The sequence below is a fragment of the Drosophila takahashii genome, chromosome X, assembly GCF_030179915.1.
Source record: "Drosophila takahashii strain IR98-3 E-12201 chromosome X, DtakHiC1v2, whole genome shotgun sequence".
Classification (NCBI taxonomy): Eukaryota; Metazoa; Arthropoda; class Insecta; order Diptera; family Drosophilidae; genus Drosophila; species Drosophila takahashii.
The window spans coordinates 11,832,229-11,858,372 of record NC_091683.1 but is presented as its reverse complement, the minus strand read 5'-3'; the positions used below and the strand labels follow the sequence as shown (position 1 = coordinate 11,858,372).

At 46.0% G+C, this 26,144-nt stretch overlaps 4 protein-coding genes across 8 annotated transcripts; 1 reads left to right on the top strand and 3 right to left on the bottom strand.

Annotated features, from left to right (window-relative positions):
* Nucleotides 1-5,270: 5,270 nt before the first annotated feature.
* LOC108056406 (E3 ubiquitin-protein ligase RNF128) lies at nt 5,271-6,461 on the bottom strand. The gene is made up of 2 exons (XM_017140185.3): nt 6,242-6,461; nt 5,271-5,943 (listed from the first exon to the last, which is right to left on the bottom strand). The coding sequence occupies exons 1-2, from the start codon at nt 6,361-6,363 to the stop codon at nt 5,595-5,597; spliced, it is 471 nt and encodes a 156-aa protein (XP_016995674.2). The 5' UTR covers nt 6,364-6,461; the 3' UTR covers nt 5,271-5,594.
* Nucleotides 6,462-6,823: 362 nt separating this feature from the next.
* moody (G-protein coupled receptor moody) lies at nt 6,824-12,938 on the bottom strand. Of its 5 annotated transcripts, none has more exons than XM_017140213.3 (5): nt 12,021-12,938; nt 9,997-10,095; nt 9,519-9,659; nt 8,485-9,458; nt 6,824-8,416 (listed from the first exon to the last, which is right to left on the bottom strand). In XM_017140213.3, the coding sequence occupies exons 2-5, from the start codon at nt 10,089-10,091 to the stop codon at nt 7,620-7,622; spliced, it is 2,007 nt and encodes a 668-aa protein (XP_016995702.2). In that variant the 5' UTR covers nt 10,092-10,095; nt 12,021-12,938; the 3' UTR covers nt 6,824-7,619. The 5 variants fall into 5 exon arrangements, with proteins under 5 accessions (XP_016995702.2, XP_016995703.2, XP_016995701.2 ...); XM_017140214.3 differs by having other exon boundaries at nt 9,997-10,092; XM_017140212.3 differs by lacking the exon at nt 12,021-12,938 and adding an exon at nt 11,001-11,073.
* Nucleotides 12,939-15,666: 2,728 nt separating this feature from the next.
* Nucleotides 15,667-18,225, top strand: LOC108056430 (G-protein coupled receptor moody). Its single transcript, XM_017140218.3, has 3 exons — nt 15,667-16,264; nt 17,036-17,638; nt 17,701-18,225. The coding sequence occupies exons 1-3, from the start codon at nt 15,750-15,752 to the stop codon at nt 18,134-18,136; spliced, it is 1,554 nt and encodes a 517-aa protein (XP_016995707.2). The 5' UTR covers nt 15,667-15,749; the 3' UTR covers nt 18,137-18,225.
* A 215-nt stretch (nt 18,226-18,440) lies between these two features.
* Nucleotides 18,441-25,654, bottom strand: Sik2 (Salt-inducible kinase 2). Its single transcript, XM_017140216.3, has 8 exons — nt 25,381-25,654; nt 23,579-24,384; nt 23,460-23,523; nt 22,551-22,837; nt 21,420-22,490; nt 21,069-21,362; nt 19,239-21,017; nt 18,441-19,173 (listed from the first exon to the last, which is right to left on the bottom strand). The coding sequence occupies exons 2-8, from the start codon at nt 24,218-24,220 to the stop codon at nt 19,066-19,068; spliced, it is 4,245 nt and encodes a 1,414-aa protein (XP_016995705.2). The 5' UTR covers nt 24,221-24,384; nt 25,381-25,654; the 3' UTR covers nt 18,441-19,065.
* Between the last annotated feature and the right edge of the window lie 490 nt (nt 25,655-26,144).

Here is a 26,144-nt window from a genome sequence, read left to right as displayed (position 1 = left end):
ACAATTTATTCATTTTTAATTTTTCGCAAAAAATCATGGGGTACCCCCTTATAAAAAAATTAAAAATTGGCGAAAATTTTATTTTTCCAAAATTACACGGAAAGTTTTATGGATTTATAGCAAATTTTGTTATCTGTTCAAAACAGTATGAATTTTTGGTGTAGGACCATTTTTGGCCAAGTGACAGAAAAAAAATTAAAAGAAAAAATTCCAATTTTTGTCAAAAACTGAAATCGCGAATTTCCAAAAAAAACCAAACCCGTTTTTTCGCTAAAACGTTGCAGTTTTTTCGCTATAACAATGCAAATACTGATTCAAAGTATGGATTGTCATACCTTTCTAAACTCGTTATTAAATTTCCTAACGATTGGCATTTAAACCTTGACAATTTATTCATTTTTAATTTTTCGCAAAAAATCATGGGGTACCCCCTTATAAAAAAATTAAAAATTGGCGAAAATTTTATTTTTCCAAAATTACACGGAAAGTTTTATGGATTTATAGCAAATTTTGTTATCTGTTCAAAACAGTATGAATTTTTGGTGTAGGACCATTTTTGGCCAAGTGACAGCAAAAAAACCAAAAGAAAAAATTCCAATTTTTGTCAAAAACTGAAATCGCGAATTTCCAAAAAAAAACCAAACCCGTTTTTTCGCTAAAACGTTGCAGTTTTTTCGCTATAACAAAGCAAATACTGATTCAAAGTATGGATTGTCATACCTTTCTGAACTCGTTATTAAATTTCCTAACGATTGGCATTTAAACCTTGACAATTTATTCATTTTTAATTTTTCGCAAAAAATCATGGGGTACCCCCTTATAAAAAAATTAAAAATTGGCGAAAATTTTATTTTTCCAAAATTACACGGAAAGTTTTATGGATTTATAGCAAATTTTGTTATCTGTTCAAAACAGTATGAATTTTTGGTGTAGGACCATTTTTGGCCAAGTGACAGCAAAAAAACCAAAAAAAAAAATTCCAATTTTTGTCAAAAACTGAAATCGCGAATTTCCAAAAAAAAAACCAAACCCGTTTTTTCGCTAAAACGTTGCAGTTTTTTCGCTATAACAAAGCAAATACTGATTCAAAGTATGGATTGTCATACCTTTCTGAACTCGTTATTAAATTTCCTAACGATTGGCATTTAAACCTTGACAATTTATTCATTTTTAATTTTTCGCAAAAAATCATGGGGTACCCCCTTATAAAAAAATTAAAAATTGGCGAAAATTTTATTTTTCCAAAATTACACGGAAAGTTTTATGGATTTATAGCAAATGTTGTTATCTGTTCAAAACAGTATGAATTTTTGGTGTAGGACCATTTTTGGCCAAGTGACAGAAAAAAAATTAAAAGAAAAAATTCCAATTTTTGTCAAAAACTGAAATCGCGAATTTCCAAAAAAAAACCAAACCCGTTTTTTCGCTAAAACGTTGCAGTTTTTTCGCTATAACAATGCAAATACTGATTCAAAGTATGGATTGTCATACCTTTCTGAACTCGTTATTAAATTTCCTAACGATTGGCATTTAAACCTTGACAATTTATTCATTTTTAATTTTTCGCAAAAAATCATGGGGTACCCCCTTATAAAAAAATTAAAAATTGGCGAAAATTTTATTTTTCCAAAATTACACGGAAAGTTTTATGGATTTATAGCAAATTTTGTTATCTGTTCAAAACAGTATGAATTTTTTGTGTAGGACCATTTTTGGCCAAGTGACAGCAAAAAAACCAAAAGAAAAAATTCCAATTTTTGTCAAAAACTGAAATCGCGAATTTCCAAAAAAAAAACCAAACCCGTTTTTTCGCTAAAACGTTGCAGTTTTTTCGCTATAACAAAGCAAATACTGATTCAAAGTATGGATTGTCATACCTTTCTGAACTCGTTATTAAATTTCCTAACGATTGGCATTTAAACCTTGACAATTTATTCATTTTTAATTTTTCGCAAAAAATCATGGGGTACCCCCTTATAAAAAAATTAAAAATTGGCGAAAATTTTATTTTTCCAAAATTACACGGAAAGTTTTATGGATTTATAGCAAATTTTGTTATCTGTTCAAAACAGTATGAATTTTTGGTGTAGGACCATTTTTGGCCAAGTGACAGCAAAAAAACCAAAAGAAAAAATTCCAATTTTTGTCAAAAACTGAAATCGCGAATTTCAAAAAAAAAACCAAACCCGTTTTTTCGCTAAAACGTTGCAGTTTTTTCGCTATAACAATGCAAATACTGATTCAAAGTATGGATTGTCATACCTTTCTGAACTCGTTATTAAATTTCCTAACGATTGGCATTTAAACCTTGACAATTTATTCATTTTTAATTTTTCGCAAAAAATCATGGGGTACCCCCTTATAAAAAAATTAAAAATTGGCGAAAATTTTATTTTTCCAAAATTACACGGAAAGTTTTATGGATTTATAGCAAATTTTGTTATCTGTTCAAAACAGTATGAATTTTTGGTGTAGGACCATTTTTGGCCAAGTGACAGCAAAAAAACCAAAAGAAAAAATTCCAATTGTTGTCAAAAACTGAAATTGCGAATTTCCAAAAAAAAACCAAACCCGTTTTTTCGCTAAAACGTTGCAGTTTTTTCGCTATAACAATGCAAATACTGATTCAAAGTATGGATTGTCATACCTTTCTGAACTCGTTATTAAATTTCCTAACGATTGGCATTTAAACCTTGACAATTTATTCATTTTTAATTTTTCGCAAAAAATCATGGGGTACCCCCTTATAAAAAAATTAAAAATTGGCGAAAATTTTATTTCTCCAAAATTACACGGAAAGTTTTATGGATTTATAGCAAATTTTGTTATCTGTTCAAAACAGTATGAATTTTTGGTGTAGGACCATTTTTGGCCAAGTGACAGCAAAAAAACCAAAAGAAAAAATTCCAATTTTTGTCAAAAACTGAAATCGCGAATTTCCAAAAAAAAAAACCAAACCCGTTTTTTCGCTAAAACGTTGCAGTTTTTTCGCTATAACAAAGCAAATACTGATTCAAAGTATGGATTGTCATACCTTTCTGAACTCGTTATTAAATTTCCTAACGATTGGCATTTAAACCTTGACAATTTATTCATTTTTAATTTTTCGCAAAAAATCATGGGGTACCCCCTTATAAAAAAATTAAAAATTGGCGAAAATTTTATTTTTCCAAAATTACACGGAAAGTTTTATGGATTTATAGCAAATTTTGTTATCTGTTCAAAACAGTATGAATTTTTGGTGTAGGACCATTTTTGGCCAAGTTACAGCAAAAAAACCAAAAGAAAAAATTCCAATTTTTGTCAAAAACTGAAATCGCGAATTTCCAAAAAAAAACCAAACCCGTTTTTTTGCTAAAACGTTGCAGTTTTTTCGCTATAACAATGCAAATACTGATTCAAAGTATGGATTGTCATACCTTTCTGAACTCGTTATTAAATTTCCTAACGATTGGCATTTAAACCTTGACAATTTATTCATTTTTAATTTTTCGCAAAAAATCATGGGGTACCCCCTTATAAAAAAATTAAAAATTGGCGAAAATTTTATTTTTCCAAAATTACACGGAAAGTTTTATGGATTTATAGCAAATTTTGTTATCTGTTCAAAACAGTATGAATTTTGACAGCAAAAAAACCAAAAGAAAAAATTCCAATTGTTGTCAAAAACTGAAATTGCGAATTTCCAAAAAAAAACCAAACCCGTTTTTTCGCTAAAACGTTGCAGTTTTTTCGCTATAACAATGCAAATACTGATTCAAAGTATGGATTGTCATACCTTTCTGAACTCGTTATTAAATTTCCTAACGATTGGCATTTAAACCTTGACAATTTATTCATTTCTAATTTTTCGCAAAAAATCATGGGGTACCCCCTTATAAAAAAATTAAAAATTGGCGAAAATTTTATTTTTCCAAAATTACACGGAAAGTTTTATGGATTTATAGCAAATTTTGTTATCTGTTCAAAACAGTATGAATTTTTGGTGTAGGACCATTTTTGGCCAAGTGACAGCAAAAAAACCAAAAGAAAAAATTCCAATTTTTGTCAAAAACTGAAATCGCGAATTTCCAAAAAAAAACCAAACCCGTTTTTTCGCTAAAACGTTGCAGTTTTTTCGCTATAACAATGCAAATACTGATTCAAAGTATGGATTGTCATACCTTTCTGAACTCGTTATTAAATTTCCTAACGATTGGCATTTAAACCTTGACAATTTATTCATTTTTAATTTTTCGCAAAAAATCATGGGGTACCCCTTATAAAAAAATTAAAAATTGGCGAAAATTTTATTTTTCCAAAATTACACGGAAAGTTTTATGGATTTATAGCAAATTTTGTTATCTGTTCAAAACAGTATGAATTTTTGGTGTAGGACCATTTTTGGCCAAGTGACAGCAAAAAAACCAAAAGAAAAAATTCCAATTTTTGTCAAAAACTGAAATCGCGAATTTCCAAAAAAAAACCAAACCCGTTTTTTTAGCTAAAACGTTGCAGTTTTTTCGCTATAACAATGCAAATACTGATTCAAAGTATGGATTGTCATACCTTTCTGAACTCGTTATTAAATTTCCTAACGATTAGCATTTAAACCTTGACAATTTATTCATTTTTAATTTTTCGCAAAAAATCATGGGGTACCCCCTTATAAAAAAATTAAAAATTGGCGAAAATTTTATTTTTCCAAAATTACACGGAAAGTTTTATGGATTTATAGCAAATTTTGTTATCTGTTCAAAACAGTATGAATTTTTGGTGTAGGACCATTTTTGGCCAAGTGACAGCAAAAAAACCAAAAGAAAAAATTCCAATTTTTGTCAAAAACTGAAATCGCGAATTTCCAAAAAAAAACCAAACCCGTTTTTTCGCTAAAACGTTGCAGTTTTTTCGCTATAACAAAGCAAATACTGATTCAAAGTATGGATTGTCATACCTTTCTGAACTCGTTATTAAATTTCCTAACGATTGGCATTTAAACCTTGACAATTTATTCATTTTTAATTTTTCGCAAAAAATCATGGGGTACCCCCTTATAAAAAAATTAAAAATTGGCGAAAATTTTATTTTTCCAAAATTACACGGAAAGTTTTATGGATTTATAGCAAATTTTGTTATCTGTTCAAAACAGTATGAATTTTTGGTGTAGGACCATTTTTGGTCAAGTTACAGCAAAAAAACCAAAAGAAAAAATTCCAATTTTTGTCAAAAACTGAAATCGCGAATTTCCAAAAAAAAACAAAACCAAGGGTATTATTAAAAAACAGGGTAACTGATTTATTTTGGTTATTAAATAGCTAATTTTACGTTGCCTAAACGTATTTTTTCTTATTGCTTTATTTAGTCTAACATATCATATCTTATATGTATCTTCTCTTAGTAATCATTTATTTATCGCATATGAGCACTCACATGTACTGGCTCTATTGTTCTTTCGCCTCTTTTGTTTCCCTCAGCCTTCTGAGTCTGCTTATCTGTCCAAATAGTTTGTTACTTGGATTCGATCGGCTATCGCCGGGATCCTCTGGCGAAATGTGCGATAACCCAATGTTTACAGCGGCTCTTTTGTTTGTTTGTATTCCCTGGCTGCGCTGCTCCTAATCATCGTCCGAATCCGAATCGTCGCCGTGCAACTTGCAGAGTCGAGAATTGCGGAGGGTGAGCGCCCCGATCCGCTCGTTGAGATACTCGATCTCATCCTGGTACACCCCCGTCTCGTAGAGCAGGTTCTCGTACTCCCTCATGATGCCCGCGTAATCGCTGCTGCTCGTGTTGCTGCTGTTGTTGCTGCTGCTGCTGCGACTGCTGCCGCCGTGACCTTGGCTCCGATTTCGCCCACTTCCACTCTGCGCCGTCTCGCTGTCGCCTGCCGGCGACTCCTCGAAGTTCAGATAGAGCTGGAAGTACGTGGCATCCTCGCAGCGGCAGATGGGGCAAGTTCTCGATCTGCAAAGCGGATTTTCTTATAAACATTTCGCCGAAGCAACACTCAAGGTCTGCGATCTAAGGTTCAATCAACTTCGGGGAATTCCCCTCAAAAAACAAGGGGCCATAAGAACATGGTTCTGATAAGCGTTGTACTAGATTTGGATATACTAAGCTTATATACTTGATTTTTTTGAAGATTCCCTTCTTAGTATTTGGTACTTTGAGCACTTTGGTATCAATTTTAGTTCCGAATAGTGTCTTTATCAGTGGTATTGCTTGAACCATTAGTAGATCGCCTGGGGACCACTGCACTTACTGCTCCCGCCAGCGGTCCAGGCACTCCTCGTGGAAGGCATGCCCACAGCTGCCGGCGTGTATGTTGTCCGAGGTGCGATACCGCTCCGAACAGATCGTGCAGATCACGTTGTTATAGCTCATTTCGTTTTGATTTTGCTAATTTGCTAATTTGATTCGATCCGATTCGATTCGATCGCCCGACGCCGTGTTAAACTGCTCGGCCGGTGGCGGCGCACTGAATGCAACTCGCTGGAACGAGCGTTTCGCTGATAAGCCTCCCCAGCTGGGTCCGCTCGGTCCACCGTTCACCCCTCGGCGCTACTCCCACCACTCCCCCTGCCCTCCCTTACTCCCCCCCTGAGCCACCTTTCGTACCGCCCCACAAAACTGGGAAATGTGAGCCGCCAAATTGGGTCAGCGATGGCCTACGCCCAGCTTAGATATGGATACACGGAGTTTTCTCGGTCCCAGCGATGAGATAAAAGCTCTATTACATATAATATAGTCATTACGGGGTTTCTAGTGTTATCCGAAATTCAATTCGCCATTCCCGATTCCCGGAATTCAGCTGATTTCAGGAACAACAATAAAACATCGGTGATAAATTACAAGTGTTGTTTATTTATGTAAACATTCATGTTTATATTCATATTCGATTTGCTTCTATCGTCTTTCGAATGGAGTGTTCGTGGTGGACTAACAATAGGTTCATTTACAAAGGCCTACGTTGGAATGGAATGTTTATGTTAGGAGTAGGGAACGAAATTTAAGGGAAAGACTTTGGGTTCAAGTAAAAGTACAGTAGTATAGGGCCACGATCTGGGCATATAGATTAGATAGTGGAGGGGTTAATACTAAGCGTGAGCGACCATAAATATCTACAATCTACGACTATTACTAAGTAGTGTCAGCTGTGATGGGATTTCGAAAAGTTAATTGATCCAGACATTGGTTAGAGCGATATTGATTCACTTGAAACGATATAGATTTATAGTTATACTGGATATAAATTTTAGACAATGTTTAGTGTGAATGGTAGTCCTACAGTTTATAAGTTTTGGTTTACAATAAAGTGGGAAACGAGAAATACAGCGGAATCCAAAGGGTAATAAACTATGGCACAATTTCAACGCCCACTCTTCGCTATTTGGCAAATACTAAGTATTAAATTACAATAACTATAGAACAAATTGCTTATATGATATGGGAAATGCGATATTGAACTACATACAACATCATTCTCTGGAGAATTCTCCCCTTTTTTTTTCGCTTTTTTCGAAAGATTAACGAACGATTTGCGATACACCGATCTAAAATGCCTGGCATATATTCTTTGTTTATAACGAAAGTAGTGTTTGTGTCTTCTTTGATTTTGTTTTTGGAATTAAAGCATTTCGTTAGTCTTTTGGGAACTTCATCTTGGCCGTCAGCTTGGAGCCGGAAATGGAGACGGTTTCGGATGTGTTGGCCAAACCGGAGTTTGGATCTTGTGGGGCTGCCGGTGCTACGTTCGTATTACGTTCCGCGTAGGATTGGTTTCTCTTCGGGCTGTCGACATTCATGTAGATGTGTGGCGTCGTCGTGGTCGTCCCTGCTCCTCCGCCTGTTGAGCCCATCATGGAGAGCGGATGCATTGGGGCTGAGGGCGGGGGCGGTGCCGGCGTTGTGGGTGCCGACGTGGCCGGCGGAGTGGGCGGCAGCTCCTCCTCCTCCAGTATTATGTCGTCGCCCACCATCGTGATGCGACGGATCGAGGCCGATCCGCTCCCCAGTGAGCCAACTCCTGGCCGGTAAATGGAGCTGCTGCTGATCCCGATCCCCAGTCCCGGATTGCTGCTGCCGTTGAAGCCGCTGTTGCTGTAGGAGTGATTGTTCTTCTTGAGCGGCAGTCGGAGATTGGAGCTGCTGCTGCTGCTTCCGTTGGGCGTCGCCTGGAGGACTGAGGGGGGCGGGGGCGTAGCGGTCGGCAGCGGGAGATTTGACTTGCTGATCAGATCCGGTGGTCCCCTTGACAGCATCTCCAAGGCCTGTGGGCTTTCCTGCGGCGGTGGTGGGCTCTGTACCGTTGGTGTTCCCGACGGAGTTCCCGTTCCCGTTCCCGTTGGAGTTCCTGTTCCCGTTCCCGTTCCCCCCGACATCTGGGAGACGATGGTGCGGCTGTGGTTGTTGCTCAACCCGGTATCTTTCCATTTCTCTGAAACGAAGAATGACCGTGACTTAGTGCATGTAGCTCAGCCACTGGCGCCCGAGCAGGGCACGTACCTGCAGCGCTGCTGGCGCCATTGGCCTTCCCGAAGGGCAGCAGCAGGCGGGCGGGCTGGCAGAAGACGACCGTCTTGTAGGCCTTGCGGTACTGCTTGTTCATGATCACATAGATGATCGGGTTGATGCAGGCGGAGAGGTAGAGCAGGATGTAGCTGCAGATCTGCAGGCTGGGGTGCTCCGCGTTCTTGTCGGCCACCTTCACAATGGTGATGGGCAGGTAGCAGACGACGAAGGACAGGAAGATGGCCAGCACCATCTTGGTGATGCGCCACTCGTTGCGCTTGGCCCGCACCTCGCGCTGATCCTTGACCCTCGTGGGCTGCTGCTTGCCACTGGGCGCCGTCTCGGGCACGTCGACCGAGAAGCTGCTGCTGCTGTCCGAGGAGACGCGGTTGCTGGGCTGGCACTCGGCCACCGAGGGCAGGGCCGCCCCCGATCCTCCGCTGCTGGCCAGCGGGCGCAGGTTGTTGGGTATCGAGTTCTGCTTGGTGGCGTGCCGCTTCAGGCGCTGCTCCGACTTGTGGACCACCCAGAAGATCTTCGCGTAGCAGGCGATGATCACCAGGCAGGGGATGACGAAGGCGGTGATGAACAGCGTGGTCTTGCTGCTGTGCCCGTGGCTGTCCTCCATGATGGAGCAGGTCTGCAGCCGGGCGTCGTAGCCAAAGCGACCCCACTCGCCCAGCAGCGTGGGCAGCTGCATTCCGTAGGAGAAGAGCCAGCAGGCGGCGATCATCACGGCGATCCAGTGGCGCTTGTAGATCCTGGCGTACAGCCCGTGGTGGGTGATCATCACGTACCGGTTGATCGTGATCATGGCGATGCACAGCAGGGACACGCCGATGTTCCCGTACTGGATGAAGGGAATCAGGCGGCACAGCACCTCGCCATGTCGCCAGGTGCCCTGGATGAAGCGCAGACCCTGGAAGGGCAGGACCAGGGCGCAGAAGAGCAGGTCGGCAATGCAGAGGCTGCATGGAGGAGGTCAAGAGGTTAGCTGGTTCCTTATGAGCTGAGAAATGATGGCTCACCTGATGATAAAGGCGGCCGCCACATTCCGCACCTTGGGACACTTCAGCAGGGCCACCACGGTCAACAGGTTGCCGCAAATGCCGACGACCATTATGAGAAAGGTCATGACCGCGGCAAAGGTCAGCAGCGACTGTGTGAAGCTGGAATGATTTTAACTGAATTAAGATTTCTCCAATCGATGGCACTTCTTCCGCCTATCTCAAGGCTCCCACAGAAGAGGTCCGCCCAGTCTGAGATCTCGCGACCTTTGGCTATCACCATATCACTAGGCTGGCTTCCGCTGGCCACTTACTACTGACTCGCACAAGAATCGACCGTCTTTGTCAGTCGGACGGACCGGCCCGGCGATCACCACTGGTGCAATGGAGCGCGTAATATTAACGATCTCTTATCGGACCTCTCCCCAGCCGGGGGCTATAATTACCCAGTGGCCGCTGATAGCTACATCTCACTTGGCACCCACTTGGCGCAACTTACCCGCTTGCGTCCGCCGGCGGAGCCACAGCTGTCGTCAGTGCCTCCAGGGGGGGATAGCCATTGCCGTCCAGGCTAATAGTCGTCTCGTCACTCATTCTTCTGGAAGAGAGGGGTGGAGATGGGGGAAGGGGGCTTCGTTAGAGTGCTATCCAATTAAAGATGAGCGACAGATGGACCTGGGAAAAAGCTGGATCCCATCTGTGACTAACGCATCGTAAAGATCATGATATAGTGGCCTTAGATCATGATCTCTAAGACTGTGAGTAAGTGTCATCAAATGAAGGATCGCCCTTATTAAGATTGATGCACTCTCCAATCAAGTGCTTTCTCTTCACATGATTCATTCTCACTTCCTAGAACAAGCTATAGCTGTAGAATAAAATGCTGATGTACAGAATACACAACAATTATTGAGTCTTAACCAAATATTCCCCTGATTTTGTAATTATGTTTGAGGTACACTTTCTTCTCGAGTGCGATGAACTTGAACGTTATCAACGCTGACAAAATCACGACCATCAAGGTTATCAGTTGGTTGGCAAATGTTTGGGGGTTGTTATGGAATCAGTTCCGGTTTCTTAAGTCCAGTAAGCCAGTAACTAATGATGGATCGTTGAATTGGGATCTCGCATTCCTCTTTCTTCTTCCTATGTTTATTCTTTGGCTGATTCATTGTATGTTTGCAATGCAAGGATTAACTTGAAAAGGGTCACGACATGGAGATAAGAAGGATCTAGAAATGGCTTAGGATATCTCAGAGATGTTTGGTTATGACTAAAAGATTTTTATGATTTATGATGCGCGCTTTCGATTCTTAAGAACTGAGATCACCGCTAATTAAGCTCTTATCTCATTCACTTTATAGTTTTTTGATACACTTGCTTTTTATCAGGGGAATAGTTCACTCGATCAAAAGGATCTTGAGGTTGGCACACTTAAAAAAATATGTCCTAGTCACTAAGTACAGTGCATATTGGCTTATTGGAAGATCGAGGGAGTCTTACTACTACTGCTGACCGATCGCCGATCACTGAACACTGAACACCAATCGCCACCGCCGACAATTGCCAACTGGCCGCGGCAGTGGCACTTGAGTGGCTCAGGCTCTGGTTCGGTTAAAAAAAAAAACAACAAACTGCCACCGAGTGCTGACTGCACGTTGCGCCGACGCAGCACCCGTAACGCGTCACTCGCAACTCGTAACCCGTAAGTAAGTAGCCCGCCACCCGGAGTCCGAGTGGGGCGTGGCACCCCTTCTTCGGGATACTATGATAAATTAGTGTCAATTAAATAATTTAAAGAGGTCACACTCGTCTCTGTTTCGCTTTCGGTTGCTCGGCGGCAGTAGTTTCAGCGGCATCTGCACCACTTGGGGTGCAAAGATCAGCGTCGAACCTTAATTAATTGAGTGACTGTTTGACTGTTTGACTGTTTGGCGGAGATGGAGACGGGCGTCTCTGGGCGTCTCTAATGTGCGATGGGATGCGATGAGAAGGAGAAGTGCTCTGTTCTCCGCTCGAGTGGTCGCTAATCGAGACAAGTGTTATGTTCTTGTACCGCTCTCTGCACTGAGAAGGGGTTGCAATAGGAATTGTCGTGCTGAACTTTCATATCTAGATTATCTATCATTTGAAAATAGAAAAGGTTCTTTAGAGCACTTATTTTTTTTAGATCTTTCAATGATTTCACCTTAACGTTTTATTCGCCGTGTATAACCTTTGCTGATTTAATCTATTCAGATTTCGCAGTATACGTTAAATATTAATAGTGGGAAAATGTATTGTTGATTAAAGATCCGAACATCGCTGCTCGCAACAGAATCACTTTAATCTCGATTGTGTAACGAATTTATTTTCTGTGTAGTGCCTCCCTTTTTTTCCCCCCCATTTGCATTTTTAACCCTGTCCAGGTCATGGCTGCCGTTTGGCATGGCGCAATGGGGCATATACGCAATCTGTCTGGCCCTCTTTCTTTAACGAATTTAGAATATTCCCGTTATCTTATCGGCTCGAAACGGTACTTACCTGGTTGAATTTTTGGTTGTGTTATTTGGTAATCCTCGGCGATTCTAACGATCGCCTCGCTCTCGCTGCTCTCTCCTCGCTTTCTCCGCTCTCTCCTCTAGTTTCCCTTATCAGTGGTCAGGAGGAGATGGTAGTGGTGGTAAGTGGGTATGGGTATGGGTATGGGGATGGGTCTGGGTAATGGGGAAATCGAAATCGCTTGTTTATTTATTTTCTGCTCACGTAATCGAAACTAGTGCAGCTGCGATCTCTGCTTCACTCCTCCCCTTTCTTTCTCCACTCTACACCCTGCACCCGGCACTCTCCACTCTTCAATCCTCTCCGACTCCAACTCCGACTCTTCCTCTTCTTCGCCCAGGTTGAGCGAGGTGAGTGAGTGAGTGAGTAATGCTGTGAGCAATGTAAACAGTTTACGGCACTCGGCATTCACTGGGGTTATTCATTAATCGCTGTTGTTGCTGCGGGGACGCCACTGAAGCTGCTGCTTTTTATTTTTATGTTTATTTTTGTTATTGTTATTGCTATTGCCGTTGGTGATTCAAAAGCCGCCCCGGCTTTCATGACTAATACTTTTGGCTCGCGAGATCAGGTAGAGAATAAAGGGGTTACAGGTTGCCCCAACTCAGCACACGACATTATCACAGCAACAAAAAGGTTAAAGAAATTAAAAAAAAAAAGGGCACACGCTCGCGATATCTCGAATGTCACTCGAATCGAATTGAAATCGGAGTTGCTTCTTAATTGTTTACTACTCGAATTGCGTGAACAGTTCGAAGTGGTCAAATGTAACGGACAAATTGCGTAGCGCCTGCGTTCTCGGATTGGATTGAATCGGATCGAGATCGGATCGTGTCGGATCGTCTATAACAATAACATAACTGCCGGATCGAGTGCAGTTCGTCGAGTGCGGGCAGAGCAGCGTTGCGAGTTCCGAGTCGCGATATTGCCAGTTGACAAATAGGAGCCCTCTCACTCTCACTCTCGGCCACTGTCTAACTGTCTCTCTGCCGCCGCCCAGGGGCGTAGACGGCCCAGAGACCCGGGGGGCTCTAATCCCTCGATTGGAGATTGTGCTTAAATTATAAGCACCTCTCCTTCTCTCATTCACTCTGTCAAACAAACATTTTTTCTAATTGATCCCCCTTCGCTATGCCCCTGAGCTGCCCCCATGACTTGGCGCTCTCCGCTGCTCTCTCTCTCGCTCGCTCACCCGCCGCGGTGGAGAGGCAGTGCGACAGACAGGGACAGACAGACAGACGGACGATCGAGGGGCGGGCGTGGGATGGGTTAGAGCAGTTCGAATGCTCAGTGATTGCCGATCCGATGCATATCGCAGATATGCCGCTTCTCCTCCTCCCCCTCCCTCTTCTTATTGTGCCCCACAGAAGCAAATGTGCAACAGCGGCAGCAGCAACATGAGGAACAACAACGCGTTGCAGCAACAACTGATAAGGCTTCATGTGTCTGCATTCTAATGTTTACACAATTGGACATTCGACATCGATCGAGGCGATCCCAGATACACTGCGAGAATGCGGGGTCTATGGTCCTCAGTTTGTGATAAAAACAAATATAAATTTGTAAAAAGAAAGAATTATATTAAAAAGTTTAGATATACATATCAAGGGTTTTATATTAAATTTCGTATAATGATCTTTCATATTTAACACCTAGGATCACTTTTTTCCCCGTGCAGATATCGAACTGAAGACGTAGCGATTTGTGTGCACTCGCTTTGTTTGTTGTTTGCTGCGGATTGTGTGAAGAACACGATAGTTTATGGTTTATGGCTATCTAAACATAGGCCCGTGCGTGTGCGTATGCGTATAAGTGCGCCGGAGAAGTTTACATTACTCTGGATCTGAACCAAGGACCGCGACGAGGGGGGGCGGACGTCGATTGGCGTTCGATTCGTATTCACAATCACATCCACAATGGCCGGGGAAGCTTTAGTTTCCACTTTAGTGCCCATTCCGTAAGCATTTCCACGTACAGTGTGGGTCGGAAAAATAGCAGAGTAAACAATTGCAATCATTTTAGAAAGTAATTTAAGAACAGATCTTGGTTACCCAACTGGAGTTTCTGGTTTAATACCCACGAAAGGTCCTGTAAATAAATAATAAATTCTTATTATTCTTACAAATTGATCCACTTCTAGGGACTTAATGGTTAACAATTACTTGTAATTAAAGTGAATTCGATAATGCGCTACACTTTCCCCGGAAACTGTATGTTTTCTGTGTAGTCTACTGCAATTCCCGGACTACTGGCCTGCATGAAAACAAACATCGAATTCGTATTCGTATTCGTATTCGTGCCGTTGCCAAAGAGTTTTCCCCGAACTGAACCGCTTGTTTTTCCTTTTCAAAAGGCAGCGATACGATACTCAATTTGCCCAACAGACGACCCGCACTCTGACCCTCGGAAAAGTAGAAAAGTAGAAAAATAGAAAAATGGACTTGATTAATTAAGACTACGTTCGATCCAAACTCTGACGTCGTGTGACCCCAGTTTGAGTCACTTTCCTTGAAGGGTTATGGGGGCAGCATTATTACTATATAGTAATGACTCAGGCTCCGCGGCCCATGAGTGTGTTTTTATTGCTCGCATAGATTCGATCTGTGCACAATGTACACAGTCGAACACAATAATTTCGAGTGAGTCTCGCATAAGTTTCTAGTGGCTAGTTCCCCGATCCGAATGGATGCTGCCCATTTATTATCCAGAAAATTGCCAGAGGAAACTATGCACCCACACACACACACGCACTGCCCAAGAACCGAAAAGTTTTCAGTTTCGAAAATGCCCGGAGAGGTGCGTACGCCTTGAAATCAGGGCTGCGGATGGGAACTATTTGGGATAAACCTTTAGCATTCTATCAGAGTATCAATTCAGAACACATAAAACGGAAAGTGGAATTAAAATAGAATTATAAAAATATACAAACTTTACAAAAGCACGTTTTCAATTCTGTTTACTCAACTGACAAACGTGACTATATTAGCAATTAAACTTCGATTTTCCTTATGGCGAATGAGTGTTTCTGATAAGCATAACATTTTAAGGGACTGTAACTTTGTGTTTATGGTTTATTTTTTACTTTCAAAAACTATTATAGATCCTAAACCCCAAGCTTCATTTTTGAATAATTCAAATATTTCGAAAATGAAGCACTTCTAAGCGATGGCAGCCCTGGTTTTAGTATTTGGAAATTCCAAAAAACGGCAACAACAGCAACATGACCCCGTCAGAATATCGACGAAAGTTCGGCGATCGGGGGCGGTGGGCGGTGGGCGGAGTGGGTTCCACGGAGCGAGGGGGTGGGGGGTGGCGGCGAAAGAAACAACACCGAATAGGAACAATGTAAACAAAGCGCCCATTCCACAGGCAAATTACCAAATTACCCGATGATGAAGTCAATTGTTGTATACAATAAAAATGTGTGTTGTTGCTGCTCTGCTCAGATATTCTTTTGTTTTCCTTTTTTCGAAAGTTTTTCTAGTTCGCCTGCTGTTCTGTTTTCTGATTTCTGTTTTTTTTTTTCAGTTTAGTCTTTTTTCTCAATATTTTGTACGCTTGGCTGGCGGCGGCTGCCTTCGGGCCCACTTTTTGGCTTTTGGGTGGGAACAATGTGGATGTGTGAATGCGGAGAATTCAGTTTTAGTACAAATTCGGCGCAGGAACGAGCAACGCGCCCTCTTGCCGACCACAAAGTGCCACAGCCACGCGATGTTCCCACCCGGCCAGAATCTGAATCAGAGTCCGCTTCCGATTTCGCTTTCAGTTCCGGCAGAACATCCGCATTCGCATCCGCAGCCGCATCCGCAGGACCTGGGAGACGGCCTCGACCTGGATGGGGACCTCGGGGACGGGGGACGGCAGGTCCTCTTCGAGGGCTACTCGGACGAGCTGCTGACCATCGCCTGGGTGGCCTGCATCGTGTTCATCATCGTGGGCGTTCCCGGCAACCTGCTGACCATCGTGGCTTTGTCCCGGGGCCGCCAGACCCGCAACTCGACGGCCATCTTCATCATCAATCTCTCCTGCTCCGACCTGCTCTTCGGCTGCTTCAACCTCCCGCTGGCCGCCTCCACCTTCATGGAGCGGGCCTGGACGCACAGCGATCTGCTCTGCAGGCTCTTCCCGATGCTGCGCTATGGTCTGCTGGCGGTCTCGCTGCTCTCCGTGTCGCTGATCACCATCAACCGGTACATCATCATCGCCCATCCCAGGCAGTATCCAAGGTGAGCTAGCTTTTCTACCTTTGGTAACCTCCCACTTAATGTGTTAGAACCCACGCATTTCCCATGGATTTTCTGCATTTAGATAAACATTGGGTTAGGTGTTTATGAAGAGGGGATTTGGGGGTTTTTAATTCACTAAAAGAGAAAAGATAATTAACTTTAGCCGGGTCAACGAGGTCTACTTGATCCTATTTGATGTAGGTTTTTTTTTTTTTTTTTTGAAGTAAGTCTTTTTTTGTAAACTACTATGTAGTATTTTTAAGAAATATTTTAATTCACTAAAAGAGAGAAGATAATTGACTTTAGCCGGGTCAACGAGGTCTACTTGATACTATTTGATGATTTTTTTTTTTTTTTAATTAAGTTCTTTGTAAACTACTATGTACTATTTTTAAGAAATATTGTCAGCTTTAAATTACATATGACTTTCAACACGTAGTGACTAGCATATTTATTCATGAGTTTCTAAAACTTGCAACGCTGGGATACAATAAACAAATATATTATTAAATTATAAATGAATTGCAATAGAACAATGTAGTTGAGAAATTTATTTATGTTCATGAATCTGACAAATTGTGACTAGCGCTTTAATTTATAAGTATTTTTTGTACTTGTAGCGTTAGAAAAAAATAAAACCAAAATTAAATTTAAAAAAAAATAAAAAATAACCACTAACCTTAAAAGTCATGAACTTATTGAAGGAATAACTCTAGATATGTTGCTCACTGTCACTATACCATTTATACCATAACAATAACCATCTTTCAGGATCTACCAGCGAAGGTACTTGGCTCTGATGGTGGCCGGCACCTGGGTGACCACCTTCTCCATCATGATCCCCACCTGGCGGGGCGTGTGGGGCATCTTTGGCCTGGACGCGAGCATCGGGTCGTGCTCCATCCTGCACGACCAGTACGGCAGGTCGCCCAAGGAGTTCCTCTTCATCGCCGCCTTCATGCTGCCCTGCATCTGCATTGTGATCTGCTACGCGCGGATCTTCCTGCTGGTGCGGAAGGCGGCCATGCGGGCGGGAGCTGGAAAGAGCAATGTGAGCGACGTGACCGTGACGCCCAGTTCCACCAACCAGCAGCAGACCATGGCCATGGCCATGCAGAGGAGGCCGGAGAAGGTGAGCTCCTCGAGCGGAGAGGCCCAGGAGGCGACTCTAGGAGGAGCCAGGCCCTTTGTGGTGGAGGAGCAGCTGGCGTACATCGATGACAATGCCTCGGCCGACAGCCTGCCCATCTCGTACAGCATCCGGCGGAGGGATGAGGAGCAGCAGCAGCCCCCGGTGGATGCGAATGTGGTGCTCAAGGAGCAGACCAGCCTGGGACGCAGTCAGACGCAGCTGGAGCTGGGCAAGATGGGCGGGTGAGTGGTTAGCATAGCAAAGGGTCCCTGCCGAATGTCAGCCATCAAACCTTCTCTTCCAGGAAGAACCACCCCATCACCACCTCGCTGCGCACCTCCTTCACGCGGTTCAGTCCGCGGAAGTCGCACTACGCCTCCATGGGCAACACCTCGAACGCCTCCTCAATTTATCCGGGCCGGATGAGCGCCAAGGACCGCCGGCTGCTCAAGATGATACTGGTGATCTTCGTGTGGTTCGTCATCTGCTACCTGCCCATCACGGTGGCCAAGATCTGGAAGAGCGCCACCGAGGTGCACTGGTTCAACATCGCCGGCTACCTGCTCATCTACCTGACCACCTGCATCAATCCGCTGATCTACGTCCTGATGAGCTCCGAATACCGCCGGGCCTACTGGAACCTGCTGCGCTGCCACGGATCCTACGAGTCCCCGAAGCAGCGCAACCAGGCGCATGCCAAGCGGAAGCACATGGAGTCCAATCGCCAGGTGAAGACGTGACTTGAATCTAACGCTAGCACCTTCTTCGTCCTCCGTCCCAGCAGGATTTGATATACCACTCTGTGTCTCTATGATGAGAGAGTAAGAAACTCCACTTCACAATACGATCCCCTGATCCTTGTGCCTCCAAACACGATTTCTAGTCGTCTAGTCACACCCACGAAAGCACAGATCACCCATCCATGTCCATATCTACATCCATCTAATGTAGGAACTCCAGAAGCGTATTGCATTTTATACCAAATGACTTTAATATCTGGTTTACATTTGAATTCCATGTTTAAGAACAATCGATGTTTGTTTGTTTTAGTTTTGTTTTCTTTTTTTTTTTTTTTTGCTTGTCGCTAATTATTGTACCAATACATAATAGATATATCCATATATGGATATACCCTATCTATGCCCCCAATAAATGCTTCGAATAATTGATATATGTAGTTACGTTGTTCTCATCCACCCAACTCCGAATTCTAAATTCTGAATTCTGAACTCTGAACTCTTAACTCTGAACTCCGAATTTCGAACTCCGAACTCCGACTGTCCTGTCGCGGGGGCAATACAATAGTGTATAGTGTATAGTGTAATCATAAGTAGAGCTATAGCTTAACGCTATTATTATCAATATACATATTGTATATGTCTGCGTGTATGCGTACGAAACTTGGACTACTTAAGGCTAGTAACACAACTAAATCTTCCAATATTACGGTTCGGATCGGTTAGCTTGATTCGATGAAATCCTCATCCCAATCCTAATCCGCATCCATATCTGTTTAGGTATACGAACTTGTATAGGCTATGTATATGTATGTATGTGGGTGTATATCGTATATGGATCAAATAATTCGTAATTGCGAATGCGAGCTTAATAAAAAGGTGACCCCGACGCGGTCCCCGTTAGTTGGATGCATCCCCATGCCATCTGCTCCCTAGACGGACTCCAGGTGCTCCGATATCTCCAGGATGGGACTCTCGCTGAGCGGCTTCACCAGCGACTGCCAGTTGGGCGCAAACAGGCTGAGCACGGGCGTCGATGTCTGGGGAGGAAGGATCGGGTTATAAACTAGGGTTACTAGTTATTAGACGTCTGGTATTCACTTACATGATAGTCCGACTCCAGGCTGTGCCCGTGGGGCGTGCTCGGCTTGCACTTGACCGTGGGCGTGCCCGGCGCGGTGGACGGAGACGCTGAGCAGGAGGCCCCGGATGCAGCAGATCCTCCCCCGGAACCACTAGCTCCTCCTCCTCCACCACCACCTCCATTCGACGGCTGATCCGATTGACTGATGTAGGAGGTCTTGAGGTTCATCTGGCTGAAGGCATGCGCTCCCGGCATGGTCATGGAGTGCTGCAGCCGGGGTGTTCCGCTCCTGGGTCGCTCGAGCAGGGCCAACTCGTACAGCTCGTCGGCCAGGTGGTGGTGGTGATGGTGCTCCGGTGCAGGAGCCGGCGGAGGTGGATGCCCCAGGCTGTGGTTGAAGTGGTGCTGCTGCTGGTGATGACTATGCTGATGATGATGACGACTGGCCAGCTGGGCCTCCAGGGCGTACTGCTTCTGGAAGAGCTGGCGCTTCTGCTGCAGCAGGCGGTGCTGCAGGAGCTGCTGCTGCAGCGGTGGCTTCTGCATCGGCGACATGGGCACGGCCACGCCCACACCTACGCCCAAAGGATGATGCGGATAGAGACCCGGTGGCGGCGGTGGCGGAGCATAGCAGCCATGGCCGTACACCTCCCCGGCACCGGGAACAGCCTCCAGCAGCAGGGGCGTGGCCTGGTGACCCGCGTGGAACAGCGGGTGCTGGTGGCCATGGAGGTGCTGGCCAGGATGCTGGCCATGGTGGTGGGGCAGCGTCAGCAGCGGATGATGCTTGCCGGGCAGAGCGTAGAATTGACCGTTCGGAAATTGACAGAGTTCCTCCAAGCCGTAGGCCTGTGGATGCGGATGGGGATGCTGGTGAGGATGAGGATGGTGTTGCGGATGGTGATGCGGATGCGGATGACCCACTGCCGCCTCCTGCTGCAGCTGCTGGATCTCCAGCCAGCCGTGCCGCTTGGCCTGCTCGTAGCGATAGCTTCCGTAGACCCGACTGGTGCCCAGCAGGGAGCCGGAGCTGAGGAGTCCCTGGGCCACCAGCCCGTCGCTCGCCCGTCGTCCCTCGCGGAAGTGAATGGGCGATCGCTTGTCCAGGAACGGCACTCCGCCTCCGTTGGGCTGCGGGGGCGGTGGCGTGGGATTCGGCGTGGGCGTGGAGGCAGAGCTCTGCGGCAGACCCAATCCCAATCCCATTCCCAATCCCAATCCCGGCATGTGGATGCAGGAGCTGTGGCTCCCGTACAGCGACCTCTCCGACGAATGCTCCGAGGAGATGGCCGCCGGCGAGGCGGAGGCCGGCGTGGGCGTGGCCAGCATGGAGCTGGAGCCCATGCACGAGGGCAGGCTGCCCTTGCCGGAGGGCAGGGCGAAGTCCAGGCTGTCGTAGGGCGCGCTGCAGTTGCTCTTCGAGGAGCCACGACTCAAATTCTGGCTGAGACTCTTCGAGTAGCTGCCCGCACTGCCGGCGAGGACGCCGCTGGAGGAGCTGCTGCTGGCATAGGAGCGCATCCGGTGGCTCTGCCCCGAGGCAGTGGCTCCGCCCAGGTGGGTCAGATCGCTGCTGGAGTGCGAGGTGGGTCCACCGCTGGCGGCCTTTGACTCCTGCGAGGCGGAGCCCGGCTCGTTGCCCTGGTCCGTCTCGCAGCCCTCGTCCGTGCTGGAGCTGCCCTGGGCCAGCACCTTCTTCTCCTGCCGCTCCCCGTTTGATTTCGGCTCGTTCGTCTCCTGGCCAGAGTCGCCGCCACTGCCGTTGGTACTGGCCACCTGGCCACGTCGCTTGGCCCGTTGCTGGAGGGGATTAGATTAGTCAGGGATAATAGATTATAGATCACCACTCACCTCCACGGGCAGCGGGCTCTCCTGGAGGGTCTGGAACAGCTTGCTGGCCTCCGCGGACATCTTGTAGCGGAAGCTCTGGCCGAGATTGGCCTTGGAGTCGAAGCTGCTCGAGCTGGACATGGCCTTTATTGTCTTGCCGCTGCCGCTGTTCATCTCGCCGGGGCAGGAGCCCGATCCCGGTGGTCCCTGGGTGGAGGTGGAAGTGGAAGTGGTGGGCGTGGTGGTGCCGGCAGGGGGAGCAGCTGCTTCCCCCTTCGCCGGCGGCTCCTCCTTGCCCTCGGCCACCGCTGTGGACTGTGGTTTCCAGATTAGCTGGGTGACATAACTGGATTTATAGGTCACGCAACTCACCTGCTGCAGCAGCGCCCGGCAGTCCTCGGTGCTCTGCTTGATGATGTACTCGCTGATGGTCTGGTGGAGCTGCTTGGACACCAGCGGCACTCCCGGTGCTCCTGCTCCTCCTGCTCCTCCTCCTGCTCCTCCCTGCTCCATCATCATCTCCCGGCACCGCAGGTTGGCCAGCGAGGGATTGTGGTCGATGCTCAGCGAAATGGCCACCGGGCGATGACTCCTGGGCGAGCTGGAGCTCAGGCTGTGCCGGCCCACCCGCGAGGAGGCGGAGGAGGAGCAGTTGGAGGGGGCGGGCGAGGCGGCCGTCGGCAGGGGCGTGTACCGCATGGGCAGGGCCATTCCGGCGGCATCCACCTCCACGGGGGGACCTCCTCCTCCTCCGTTGAGATACCCTGCCATGTGGGGCAGTGGCAGTTGCAGGGGGCCGTACTTGGCGTAGTAGCCGGGATCCGGGACAGTGGGCGTGGTTCGCTCACTCATGAGCACCGTCTGGTGGCGGCTAAGTCTTTTGTGGGCCTGATCCTTGGCCAGGATCGAGCTGGTGGATATTGTCTTGGACTGCTGCTGCTGGGGATGCTGGGGAGGCTGATCGATCTTGGTGCTCTTGTAGAGCATCCGACTGGAGGCAGTTGACCCATTGCTCTGCTCCTTCTTGTGACTGACGCGATCCTGGAGCAGCAGGTAGATGGCCGCCACATGGTCGTAGGTGTTCTTCTTGAGGCTGGCCCGCGTCTTGTCGGGCCCAATGCCCACGTACTCGGCCATGATGCGCAGGATGTCCTCGCTGGGCTCCAGGGCCGCCTGCCGCTCGGCGCCCAGGTTGTACTTGGCTATCAGGACGTGCTCCAGCAGCTCGGGGCACATCCAGCGGTGCCGCTTGATCTGCTCGATGGTGTAGCGCCGCGTGGGCTCCAGCACGAGCATGCGCCGGATGAGGTGCTCGCACTCGGAGCTCATGAAGAACGGTATGCGGAAGCGGCCGGAGAGCACCCGATCCCGGAGGCTCTGCAGCGTGGAGCCGTCGAAGGGCAGGGCCCCGCAGACCAGCACATAGAGCACCACGCCCAGGGACTTTGGATGGTAAGTTACAGGTCAGGAATCTATTATCCGGAAGCCACAATCGCCACTCACCCAAATATCTATCTCCGGACCCGTGTACTGCTTGCCCTCGAAGACCTCGGGAGCGGCGTAGGGCGGCGATCCGCACCAGGTGGCCAGCAGCTCGCCCGGCTTGAAGTGATTCGAGAAGCCAAAGTCCGCGATCTTGATGTTCATGTTGAGGTCCAGGAGCAGGTTCTCCGCCTTCAGGTCGCGGTGCACGATGCCCTTCTTGTGGCAGTACTCCACCGCCGAGATGATCTGCCAGAACTTGTAGCGGGCCGCCGACTCGGACATCCGGCCGTACTTGGCTATGTAGTCTGTATGGATGGTACATACTTATTATTGAATTCCTTAGTTTTTATATAATATATTAGTCAGGCTTACAATGTATTATTATAGGGGAAAACCTTTGATTCACTGGAATTCCTAAGCTTTACTTATTGTTTACTTATGGATATTATTACTAATATTATTTATTTGGATTTCATTTGAATCCCTCGCATTTCTTAGCTAAACAGCCCTTATAAAATTGAACGTATACTTTCTAAAGTTTCGAAATATACATTTCTAGTTAGTTTTATAAGTAGACATCGGATTTTAGGTGAAATCGTTTTCTTTAAATACGATTAAAGCCACATTTGATTGGTTACAAATTTTATTTATTAAGTTATAAATATATTTTGGCAAAACTTAATTGAGGTTTTTGTAAAAAAATATTAACCAATCAAATGTGGCCTTAAATCATATTTAAAAAATCGATTTCACCTAAAATCCGATTTCTATTTATAAGTTAGTTAGATATAAGATGAAAAAGATATAACTTTCGAAGGTATAACTGACCATATTAAAGTTTTTAAGATAGATATACTTATTAAGATAGTAATCTTACAAATATTTCAAAGCCTTAGGAATAATAGAACCTAGAACCTAAATACCCACCAAAGATCTCGCCCTGGCTGGCATACTCCGACACTATGTAGATCATATTCTTGGTCTCCATAACCTGTAAGACAAGTACTCATTAGATAAGTATTAAATTAAGGCATAGATCCGCTCACCTGGTAGAGCTTGATGATGTGCGGATGCTTCAGGCGCTTCATGATCTCCACCTCGCGGTAGACCTTCTGGAGGTTCGTCTGGTCCAGCTGCGACTTGTCGATGATCTTGATAGCCACCTCGTTCTTGGTGATCCGGTGGCGGGCCAGCTTGACCACGGCGAAGTTGCCCTTGCCGATGGTGCGTTCGATGTCGTAGAAGCCCACGCGCATGGGCTCCTTGAGCTTGAGCAGCTCCTTGCCGGAGACGCCGCCGGGTCCCATCGCCGAGGAGGTGGGACTGGGTCCGGCCGCAGCGAAGAGCTTCTGGGCGAGCAGGGCATCCTTGCAGGCCACCAGTGCGTCTATCGAGGGAGCAGCCGCACTTCCGTCCAGCAGAACGGAGCTCCGGATGGCCTCCAGTTGGCTGGGCTTCTCTGCAACCTCCGTTTCGGTGCTCCCATTCTGGGGAAGCTGCTCCTGCTTCTCCGCCTGCTTCTCATGCTTCTCGTGCCTCTCGTGCTTCTCGTGCTTTTCGTGCTTCTCCTGCGGCTGCTGCTGCTTCTTCTGCTGATCCTCCGGCGGCTGGCTCTCCTTGGCCTCGCACTTGGCATGGGTCGGGAGCCCATCCTCCTTGCCGGCGGCCGCCGCCTCGCACGCGCTCATTTTCCAACTGCGCCACCCTGGGCGGGGAAATGGAGACTCACACGGAGAGCGAGTGCCCGGGAGAGTGGGAGATTGAGATTGCGATTCCGATTCCGATCGACAGCGAGATGATGATGCACATGCTCACACGGAACGCACACATCTCCTGCCCCATGGCAGTGCTTCTACACAGAGAGAAAATATATATTAATTAATTATTGATTAATTAAGTTACCATACTAATTTTTTATAATTGTCTTGTGTCATATATTCAATAGTTATCCAAATCTAATCAGTAAAAAAAAAGGATTTATTTCTGTAAACTAGTTCAGAAAAGATCAAGTCATAATCAGGAAAAACCATACATACATATATAGATAGTTAAGAACTAAGGATTGTAAAAATAAACTTTTACCAAAGACCAACTGACTTGATTTCGCGATTAAGTTTGCAGAAAATTTCAAATTTATGACTAATGTTGTGTTTTTTCCCCTGTAAGTGCAACGCAGAGGGGTGGTAGCTTAAGGGTGAGGGGGAGGGATAGTATAGTCGTCCCTTGATAAGAGATTAGCTCAGCTATCTGCGTGTGTATGTGTATGGCTTTCGGACGTTACAAGCCAGCAAAGCCGCACTCTCTCCTTCGCCTTTTCTTTCTCTTTCTCGGCTAGTGCTGTCACTATTCCAAAAATGGTTTTTTAAATTGATTTTTCTATTCTTTTTCACTTGCCTGTGTAAAAATATATTTTTTGTTATTTGCTATAAGAACTATAAGAATATTCCACCGAACCGTTCAAGAGTTTCAAAATCACTAGTAAAGATTTAGCATACTGAAAAATGATAACTTTGCACTAAAACACTCGACAAAAATGGCTGAAGTTGCACTTCCGCCTTTTCAAAATGGCTATTTTCCAGCCACAAAATGGCCGAAGTGCCAGCACTGTCTTTGTGTGTGTGGGTGTACGTGTGTGGGTGCCCGAGTGCGGCTGTGTGTGTGTGCGTGAGTGTTGGTGAAAAATCAATAAGCAGAGCAGCCGCATCGTGGAAATCGCGGAAATGATGGAAATCCCTCGCCCTGCTAGGATGCAGTGCAGCAGAAGCAGGCACCGAGCACCAGACACCAAATACCAGGAATCCGAATCCAAGGGAATCCCCCTGCATGCGAAACCGCTCTCCCGAATTACCGTTATTCAGTGGTGGCGCAGAAAGCACAAGCGTCGCCGGCTGACAAAGAAGTTGAAGAAGTTTCGAGCAGGAAAGGAGCAGAGCTGGGACCTCAGCCCTGGCGGAGCAACTGAATCCGGTAGATGGCGATGAGAGGATGAACGCTGGCGGAGATCCGCTTTACATCCCGTTCGCGGAACGCCACAGATGCGGCACGGAACGGAAAAAACACACAAACACGGTCGCTGCGACTCACACGGCGGATGGCTGGGAAACGTGGCTGCCTCCAATCCCGAGCTGCGTCCAACTGGCGTCCGCATTTGACGCAAGCTCGGCGCTCGTCTGCCACCCGCCTCTCCGGTCCGCCCACTCGCCCCCCCCCCCCTCCCCTCCGTTTTCCGACCCCCAAACGCAGCGAGGGTTGCCAAGTGCCGAGTGCCGATTGCCCAGCATGGAGCACCGGGCATGCGCCAACTTTTTCGTGGCAATTGGACGCCAGAATTTCTAGGAATTTGAACTGCCCGCCATTCGCCTAGGAATTTTAACTGCCTGTTATTTCTTGGTAAAACGGTAGGTAGCTATTTTTCCAATTCAACCGGTTAACCGATTACCCGTTTATCAGCTACTAATAAATTGAAAAATAGTTTATAAAATAATAGTTTATAAAATAAATAGTTTATAAATAAAGGATTTATATTAAATTTCATTATGCAACTTTCATAACCAAGTTCTTAAAACCAGTATAACCCAGGCTATTTCAAAATTTAATCCATATCGACATGCA

What these genes read in the sequence shown, in the direction of transcription:
- LOC108056430 (XM_017140218.3), top strand. Translation starts at nt 15,750, where the DNA reads ATGTTCCCACCCGGCCAGAATCTGAATCAGAGTCCGCTTCCGATTTCG. An exon ending in CATCCCAGGCAGTATCCAAG is followed by an intron (nt 16,265 to 17,035) that starts GTGAGCTAGCTT and finishes ACCATCTTTCAG; the next exon opens with GATCTACCAGCGAAGGTACT. An exon ending in GAGCTGGGCAAGATGGGCGG is followed by an intron (nt 17,639 to 17,700) that starts GTGAGTGGTTAG and finishes CTTCTCTTCCAG; the next exon opens with GAAGAACCACCCCATCACCA.
- Sik2 (XM_017140216.3), bottom strand. Translation starts at nt 24,220, where the DNA reads ATGAGCGCGTGCGAGGCGGCGGCCGCCGGCAAGGAGGATGGGCTCCCG. An exon ending in CAGCCAGGGCGAGATCTTTG is followed by an intron (nt 22,838 to 23,459) that starts GTGGGTATTTAG and finishes CCATCCATACAG; the next exon opens with ACTACATAGCCAAGTACGGC. An exon ending in GTCCGGAGATAGATATTTGG is followed by an intron (nt 22,491 to 22,550) that starts GTGAGTGGCGAT and finishes TACCATCCAAAG; the next exon opens with TCCCTGGGCGTGGTGCTCTA.
- LOC108056406 (XM_017140185.3), bottom strand. Translation starts at nt 6,363, where the DNA reads ATGAGCTATAACAACGTGATCTGCACGATCTGTTCGGAGCGGTATCGC. An exon ending in CTGGACCGCTGGCGGGAGCA is followed by an intron (nt 5,944 to 6,241) that starts GTAAGTGCAGTG and finishes TCCGCTTTGCAG; the next exon opens with ATCGAGAACTTGCCCCATCT.
- moody (XM_017140213.3), bottom strand. Translation starts at nt 10,091, where the DNA reads ATGAGTGACGAGACGACTATTAGCCTGGACGGCAATGGCTATCCCCCC. An exon ending in CCGCCGGCGGACGCAAGCGG is followed by an intron (nt 9,660 to 9,996) that starts GTAAGTTGCGCC and finishes AAATCATTCCAG; the next exon opens with CTTCACACAGTCGCTGCTGA. An exon ending in TGGCGCCAGCAGCGCTGCAG is followed by an intron (nt 8,417 to 8,484) that starts GTACGTGCCCTG and finishes TCTTCGTTTCAG; the next exon opens with AGAAATGGAAAGATACCGGG.